This window comes from Pundamilia nyererei, unplaced genomic scaffold (genome assembly GCF_000239375.1).
Source record: "Pundamilia nyererei isolate P.nyererei 1_Seehausen unplaced genomic scaffold, PunNye1.0 scaffold00491, whole genome shotgun sequence".
Taxonomy (NCBI): Eukaryota; Metazoa; Chordata; class Actinopteri; order Cichliformes; family Cichlidae; genus Pundamilia; species Pundamilia nyererei.
The window spans coordinates 205,485-214,412 of NW_005187892.1; the positions used below are offsets into that span (position 1 = coordinate 205,485).

Genomic DNA, 8,928 nt, shown 5'->3' on the forward strand with positions numbered 1-8,928 from the left:
ACAAACGGTTGACAACAAACTCGTTTGCTCTTTCAACACTTTTTCAGTCAAGTTCTTGCTCTTTCAACAATTTTTTTTAAACATTTTACAGCCTCTGGAAGCGTGATGAATGATGAAATGTAACTTTTTAAACAATTAATAGTCTTCAAAATTCGGCTTTAAGAGTGTGATGTCATGATCACAGGTTAAACTCTGAAGGTTTCATGCAGAGTGATAGCCACGGAGGTTTTGCTGATTCGTGAATGACTCAGAGTGGTGACAGCGATGCCACTGATAGGCACGTGTACGTTTCACACGAAGATGTGCACTTTTCCGGTGTGCGTACAAAAATGGCATGCAACTTGTTTATGTCTCCGATATGTCTCTGCTGATCATCTGTTGCTTTCTGTGAATCATCCTCATTATGAACAAAGAGTCGCGGGTTTGTTTTTTCCACCACTTCTTACGCAATGAGCTTTAATATTTGATATAGTAAAAAGAAAAAAAAAAGACAAATGCACGTGTCACGAATCCATGTTTGATATCCTCCTCCTCAGAGCTTGGCGTGTCACTCCCACAGAGGGCAAGCTTTCGCTTACAAATAATTGCAAAGAAAGAAGAGAAGGGAAACTGTTAATCTGACGTTAATCTGGATACGTTTAGATTATTCTTTTGTTTCGTGTTTTTGTTTTTGTTTTTACATGGAACAAGTACCCCAAGACATAGACTTTTTTTTTTATACCAAGTAAGTGCTGATGGAATGACGTAATAATTAAATGACTGGAATAAGCGTGGCTCTGTTTAGGATTCCCTGTTGATTTTTCCGACCTTTCACACATGCCCTACACCGAGGAAAGCTGCACAGCTAATCTGCTCTATGGGAACCTGCATGTGACTCATTCAGTACCCTTCCTGTTCCTCTGCCAGCCGGACTGCGGGGGCCACTCCATTCCCGGAATCTTCAAAGTTGCGCGTGGATACATGTCCCGGACTACATTTGAAAAGGAGAGGCACTACCTCCGCATCCGTGGGACATAAAACATGCGAAAAATAAGAAGGGGTGTCTCAGTCGACCCCCACAAACTCAAACAGGGAAGTCCTTCTACGTGTTCGGGTTTAATTTTCTCCGCTGAGCGCACACTCATCCAGTATCCGCGATCATGACTGTGGATGCTTACAAGGCTCTCTACATTGGGATGGAGGTGGTGATCGCCTTGTCCTCGGTCATCGGGAACGTAATGGTGGTCTGGGCTGTGCGCATTAACCGGTCTCTGAGAGACACCACGTTTTGTTTCATCGTCTCCCTGGCCTTGGCTGACATTGCAGTCGGAGCTCTTGTCATCCCCCTCGCCATAACCATCAGCATTGATCTCAAGACACACTTCTACAGCTGTTTGCTGGTCGCCTGCACAGTGCTCGTGCTCACACAAAGTTCAATCCTGGCGCTGCTGGCCATCGCCATCGACCGCTATCTGAGAGTCAAAATACCCATGAGGTAGGCCTAAAGGTGAATTCCTCTAGTTTTTAATATATTGTCTCGTTTCTACAAGCCTTTGTGTCTGGATCGCTGCTGGGATCAAGGACACTAACCAAAGACGCTCCTGCCGGTTTCATGCAGGATTTTCATTTCACCCACCAGAAATTCGTGTAATACGTGGGGTAAAAGTGTGTCTAGCCGCTGAGATAATTTTACCTTAACAGCTCTGTAATGTCTCTACTTGTAATTATTGGTGCTGTAATAATACAGCTAACGGACTTATCGGTGTTTATTAACACTTTCATTCATTTAACTATTAAACATAACTCCGATGTGCCTTTCCAGCGCACAAAATAAGGTGCAAATTGGCGAAGTAATGCGTATTTTTCTCACATTTTGCAGCACATTTACCTTGATAGATAGATAAATATGTATGTTTTCAGTCTGTGCTAAACAGAAAAGCTTGTTGACTTTTATTTTCGTCTTCTTAATTATATATATTGTTTAATTTTAAGAATCATCTTTATATGCCTTTCTGTTACGGTAACTTCTGTCATGAGGAGAAGCTGAGGTTTTGCACTCAGTGCCTTATCACTTTGCACTTCTCCTTTTGTCTCACCCTAATATCTCTTTAATGAAAAAGTCTTTCTCGTCCACTTGAAGCTGGCTCGTTTGAAAATAAGCCTGTAAGAGTGAGGCAGAGAATGCATGATTGGTCAATAGGCTCATGGTGGTTGGTTGATGGATTACATAATTTGTCAAGTTGGCTACCAGCAGACACACACTGCTCTCTGTCAGTGCAGGGGCATTAATTTAGGTTACAGTGACATTAGCCAGACAACAGTTCAAATATGTTATCTGTTATATGAATGCTATAGGTCTTGTAATAAATAAACTGTTATTTATTGCGTTCTCTTGGGGATTTCAGTCCCGTTCATCATAGTCTTGAGGTGTAGTTACCATGTAATGCATTCAGCAGATGATTTACCCAAGTCAAAAGCAGTATAAATTAATGTCTCTATTATATGAAGTAAAGTTTAATAAGCACCATCTTTATTTTTCCTTTAAACGTATCAGTATGAATCATACCTCTAATAATCAAACATAAGGTCTTTTTATTTTTGGGATGTCCTCCAGCAGAAACAGTGATACTGGGTCTACTTAACACAGACAAAAAAGGCAGTGCTTCTTACAGTGTTAGAACACTGTGCAAAAATCTTGAGCTGTCCCTCTTTTGCTTTCAGGGTCCAGACTTTCTTCTAATTGTTTTAATGTGGCCTTGAGCCAATAGTTCTTTCTGAAGATCTTTCAAAAATGTTCTTTGGAAATTGTCTGCTTTTAGACTCATTTTCAGACCACTCCTTGTACCTGACTGTTTTCACAGGAATGTATTTTTATTTCTTAAGCCACTCAACACTGACCTGTGAATCATTCAAGCATAAAAAGGGGACTAACTCAACAAATTAGGAGTGTTGTGTCTACAACAGACAATTTACAAAAAGAACGAATTTCAAATTGCACATTTTGTTAATAGCAGCCTGTTGTAAAAACACATCATCTGCTGTGGCTTTAATTTAATTAGTTGAATCTGTGTAAAGTGCCAAAGATAACACAGTCTGACAGGCATAAAGTAGTATTTTTGCAACAATAAGCTAAAGAGCTATTTCCTATTCCTGAAGACTACTTAAAGAAATGACTAAGCTTCCTTAAGGGAGTCCAGACTGTGTTAAAGAATAAAGGTGGTCACACCAAACTGAATTGTTAGAATTTTAGGACCCACTTTATGCAATATTTTTGTTTACACACATTTCAATAAATCCCAGTACATATTTCCCATTTCCCTAGCAACATATTTAGGAATGAAGGGTGACTCAAGACTTTTGCACAGTACTGTGAGCAGATACATTTTTCTTCCAATTCAGAGTATGCGCTTTAGCAACAGACTCTAATTTAGAGTTCAAATACTTAGCACCTGCAATTTGTGTTTTACCGATTCGTAGCGAGCTGGTAATATGAGCCAGAAACTGAGTCCTCTTCCCTTAAATACCCCTGGGACTCTGGAGGGACACAGTTTAACAAGCAGTGATTGCTTTTTTTAGCTGAAGTGTTTGGAAGCACGTGGTCATGATAAGGACGGTCTGATATTGCCTCACGCGTCACTGTTTGGCTTACCCGGATGATAGAATTTCCAGGTGGGAGATGAGGATCAAAATCCCAGAGGAAAGACGAGATAACTGGACTACAGTAGAATCCAGAAATCAATTTTTGGCAGACAGACTGCTCATCTGTATGCAGCCAGCCAACCATCCAAGGTTTAGAAAAAGCTTTACAAAGACTTATGAATGCACAGATCAAGATAGAAATGTCACATGATGCCACATGTGGGAAGGTCCACTTCAGACACGGTCTTTTTTAACTTCATTTCGTTCATTTATCCTGTGTTATGTCTGCCGCACCCTGGCTGAACTCTTACTCTGTGTGTGTGCGTGTGTGTACTATATCCAGCTCTGTGCGTGTGTGTGTGCGCGCGCGTGTGTGTGAGAGAGGACAAGACAAAAAGGGGAAAAAGAGGAATGATAATAGTTTGGTTCTCACACGTACCTGAGTTTGTCAGTGTGTTTGTCGTAACCTTAGTGTGACTTTAGCCATAACACAGCTGTGGTAAGAGCAAAGTACTAACATGAGGTGCTCAATGATTTACTCTAAGCGAGTCAGCTTTTATTCCTTAGAAATGAAATAGGAAAAAAGGTAGGCTGCTACAGGAATTTAACAGTTGTTGTTCACAAACCTATAACAGCAGCTCATTGCTTGTCAGAAACAGGACTGATCACTTCCCAGGAAGATAGCAAAGAATTGTGTTGAGTTTAATAACTTCCTAATTTCTTCTTCTGAAAACCAGGAGCTTGTCAGGACCTGTTTCTGGCTTACATATCACAGTATATCTTTTTTCTAGAAAGCTGATTCCTTGGAGCAACACTTTAGTGGCACGCAGAGATCTGTGATAAGTAAAGAAGTGATAACTGCACAATGAACAAAAAATCCAGTGCTATAATTCTGTCAGGACAACATGACAAAATGCGATGCCAGAGAAAGAAAGAAGAGCTGAATTATTTTGCAAGAAACCAGACCACTGCTGTTTTCTGTTTTGCTGTTGCAGATTGATTTGGTTGACTTAATGTTCTATTAACTTTCTCTACACATAATGTATTATCATTAGTTTACAAATTAGTTTACAAAGTTTTAGTTTAACACCTGATAATCTTTTAATCAAGATGTTTTGCTTTCTATTGCTTCAGGTGTATACGTGTTCCACGCAGTCTGCCTTTAAAACCAATTGTGAAAGAATGCCATTCCAAATAGCTCACTCGGTTTGAGTGTGATCTTGCAGTAGGAGGTCACTGTTGCAACAAGCCAGTTTGTGAAATTTCTTCCCTGCTAGATATTCCTCAATCAACTGTAAGTTGTATTATTGGAAAGTAGAAACATTAAGGTAGTGCAGCAACTCACATAGAGTTACAAACATCCTCTTGCATTAAAGTCATCACAAAAACTGTGCGCTGGGAGCTTCGTCTCATTGGTTTCCATAGCCAAGCAGCTCCGGTGGGTGTAATGTGTAGGTGGCCCCATGCTTTTGTCCAGTTAGTGTATATTAAATAGCCAATTTTACAAATTTTACAAAGCCCACATTTTTAATTAATGCTTATTACCATGGCCACAAATATATGGCATGTATATTGGGACAATCTTTTGTATAGTACAAATGTAATTCTGTGTCAAAATGTGCAAAATAAGATACCTGATTAAATAGGCACTAATTTACATAAATGTCATTTAGACCATGCATAGTGAATAAGCACCGGTTTCTCCCTTTAAGAGCTAGAACAGGCCATGAGGAAAAGAACACATGATCATTTCTTCTTTCACTCTAGTAATAAATCAGGTCATGTGAAAAAGAAAGTTTTCACAGGGGTTTATGTAGCTCTGTGAAAAACAAAAGACACCTTTGCTGTTTCCATAGGAATTAATAGAGTATGTAGCAGACAGACTAATCAAATGCACTTGATTAACTGATTATCAGCCAGTGTGAGCACCTTAACAAAAAGCAGACGTTATGGCAGTTCATTAGTCTGAAGCATTCAGGTGTGTTAACACATCTCCCAGGAGTGGACGTCCCAACAAATTCATCACGAGGTCAGATGGTGGACTGCTCAGACTCTACACGCCTCAGTTAGCATGTTAAATGTTAAAACTCATGAGAATAACGTATGGTAAATACGTTTCATGCTATGATTCCCACAAGTCTGCACACAGTATAACTGTATATGAATCAAATAAGCATATGGTATGAGAAAAACACAGTAGAAGGCACTTTCTTGAGTAAAATATAGTTTCAGAGTGCCCAGCCATGACTTTACAATCACCTGCCCGACCCGTTGTGTAGGTCCCCTTAAACAGTTGTGACCTGTAGGGCAATGGATGTGTGACTTCTGGTGGTGTCCTGTGCTGTCTGCCACCCGGACCTTGGCAGTGGATCCTTTGCATTCAGCAAGCTGCTGGGTGGAGCCTTCCATGGGTTGTGATTTTTCCATTGCTTTCCACAAATGCTCAATTGGATTGGCATCCAGCAAGTTTCTATGACGAGCCAACAGCACGGGCGCTTTAATGTTCCTGAGCAGATTGACAGGGTGTGACGGCGCTCACTGTTGTGTTGCAGCGGGCCACCGTTAGTTGGAGTACCACAGCTAGGGGTGTGCTTGGTCACTGCAGCAATGTTTAGGTGTGCAGTATATGTCAAAGTAGCATCCACATCAACACCTGGACACAAACCTTTCCAGCAAAACAAATAACTATAGCACACTTTTGTATCTGCTTTAAATGTTTATGGAATGATTTGCCTTTTAGTTTTTCTTTTAAACCTTTCTTTTTTCTTTAAATGCAAAAAACTATAAATAAAGTATAATATTATTTGATGTTTTAATAGGATATTAACTTATGTACAGATACTGTTATATAATTTTAAACAGTCCACAGTCAGTCATCTACCTGACTTCACACAGATTATTTACTTGGAGTTTCATCTTCTTTTTTGTTGCCATAGCTACAAGAGGGTGGTGACCCCACGGCGAGCCGGCACAGCGGTTTTATTGTGTTGGCTGGTGTCCATCATAGTGGGTCTCACTCCGATGCTTGGATGGAATAACCTGCAGCAACTTCGTAAAAATGGCAGCTTGAAAAATGACACCTTGGTGGTCTGTAAGTTTGAGACCGTCATCAGTATGGACTACATGGTCTACTTCAATTTTTTTGGCTGGGTGCTGCCCCCTTTGCTACTAATGCTCGCCATCTATGTTGAGATTTTCTACATGATCCACAAGCAGCTCAACAAAAAGGTGAGACCATCTTCTTCTCGTGCCGGGCAAATCAAAGACTGTGTGAATACTACATTTTTCCACTGATATCATGTTCTTTAATTTGCCGTAGGTAACAGCAAGCCACACTGACCCGAGACGCTACTTTGGAAAGGAGCTTAAGCTGGCCAAGTCCCTCGCCCTAGTTCTGTTTCTCTTTGCAGTAAGCTGGCTCCCTCTGCACATCCTGAACTGCATTACTCTCTTCTGCCCAGGATACCATGAGGTTGGATTCATATACATCGCCATCATCCTCTCTCACGGAAACTCAGCTGTAAACCCCATCGTTTATGCTTTCCGCATCAAGAAATTCCGCACAGCTTTCCGGAAAATCTGGAAACAGTACCTGCTCTGTCAGGATCCAGTTGGTCGTCTCCCTCAAAGAGGAAGCCAGAGAGGTCAGAGTCATGAGAGGAGGTTGAGGCAGAATGATGACGACGACGATGACGTGTGACCTTTGGTAACTAATTGGATTGCTGTGTTACTGTCAAGTGTCAAAACACTTGTTGGCAAAGTGGAAAGGACATCCGCTTGATTGGCAGGCTCAACAGGTTTACTGGTTGAAATGGCTTTCAGAGGATGTCCAATGTCTGAATGATTTCCTCCAACCACATGCACCAACAAGGAGAGAGGATTAAAACTCAGCTGGGGGATGAGATCAACACTATAAATCATACTGATTTCTCCATTGGCTGATAAAATACCGATTGTGTTACATGGGACAAGCACTCCCTCGCTTTCAAAGCCAATTTTTTGGACTAACTAAGTGTATATTTGGAGCACATGTGGTACAATAATAGTGTCTGCTGTATTGTTTTCTTTTCTTTTACCTAATTAAAACTCATGGCCTTTTTTATGTGATTGATGTCCAATATTTGTCCTAGTGTGTGCTACCTTAACATGCTTTGTTCTGTGGCCTTGAGGACAGAAAATTTAACAAAGAACTGAAGCAAATTGTAGCCTAGTGTTAACAGTGACAGTTTGTTAAACAGGAAGTGTACTCAACAAGCTCAGCGGTGTGAGGGTATAACTGGAACTGTTTGTAACTAATCAAACTCGTGGACTTTACAAATGTGTTGACCTGTTCTCATTTCCAACTTGTCATGTATTAATAATCAGGACACATTATTTAGCATCATTGTTCAATGTACAGCGCAGTCCAATCCAGGTCAATAGAAGTTCCCTAAGTCAGGAAATGAGACACTATGAGACCATGCGAAAAAGGGCTTCACTGACATGCAACCGTGGCAACCAAGGAAAAACAAGAAAACTTGTTGCAAATGGAAGATGTTTGCCTTTGTCAATGTGAAATGATGTATTTTAACCCAAACCGGTTTTTCTCCTAAGCCTTACCAAAGTGCTTAAAGAACTCAAGTCTGCACAGTTTTTATTTGGATCATATTTACTAAATCTCGCATTTTTCTGCAATTTATTTACGTTTGTGAAGAAAAAAGGCACACTGATGATTTAGACGTCTCAAGAACTCCTGTATCAAATATGATACACTTGGTGTTACAGAGTTAATGGGCAGCCAAATCCAGTAAAAACCACTTCATCCTTATTTTGGTCCAAAATAAGCCTTATAAAGCTTCCTCCCCCCCTGCAAGGTTATGGAAATGGTTGTGACCTCTCATGTGAGTCTTTGGTGGCAGTGTTTGGTATTTAAGAATGCTTCCAGTTAATTATATTCAGGAGCAGTGTTGGTCAAGTTACTTGAAAAAAGTAATCGGTAACTAATTACTGATTACTTCACCAAAAAAGTAATCCCATTACTTTACTGATTACTTATTTTCAAAAGTAATTAATTACTTAGTTACTTAGTTACTTTTAAAAAACACAATTTACAACCTGAATAGGTAATAAAGCGATAGATCTTTCAGCCCAATTCTACTTTTTCTGCATAATCCATCATACAAAATGTAATCAAATGGAAAAGTCTCTTTTTTCTAAAACTTGTTTTATCAGTTTTAATCTTTTAACTTTATGCATCAAGCAAAAATTAAATTATATGCAACAAGTAACGCGTTACTGCCCATCTCTGTTCAGCAGTCTGTGAGTGTCATG

General features: G+C 40.0%; 1 protein-coding gene across 1 annotated transcript; it reads left to right on the forward strand.

Moving 5' to 3' along the window:
* The first annotated feature begins 566 nt into the window (after positions 1 to 566).
* LOC102200476 (adenosine receptor A1-like) lies at positions 567 to 8,603 on the forward strand. The gene is made up of 3 exons (XM_005753997.1): positions 567 to 1,474; positions 6,555 to 6,846; positions 6,938 to 8,603. The coding sequence occupies exons 1-3, from the start codon at positions 1,140 to 1,142 to the stop codon at positions 7,316 to 7,318; spliced, it is 1,008 nt and encodes a 335-aa protein (XP_005754054.1). The 5' UTR covers positions 567 to 1,139; the 3' UTR covers positions 7,319 to 8,603.
* The last annotated feature ends 325 nt before the right edge of the window (positions 8,604 to 8,928 follow it).

Excerpts from the sequence above, each read along its gene's own strand:
- LOC102200476 (XM_005753997.1), top strand. The coding sequence starts at position 1,140 with ATGACTGTGGATGCTTACAAGGCTCTCTACATTGGGATGGAGGTGGTG. Across the intron at positions 1,475-6,554 it reads AGAGTCAAAATACCCATGAG|CTACAAGAGGGTGGTGACCC; the intron begins GTAGGCCTAAAG and ends TTGTTGCCATAG. Across the intron at positions 6,847-6,937 it reads ACAAGCAGCTCAACAAAAAG|GTAACAGCAAGCCACACTGA; the intron begins GTGAGACCATCT and ends AATTTGCCGTAG.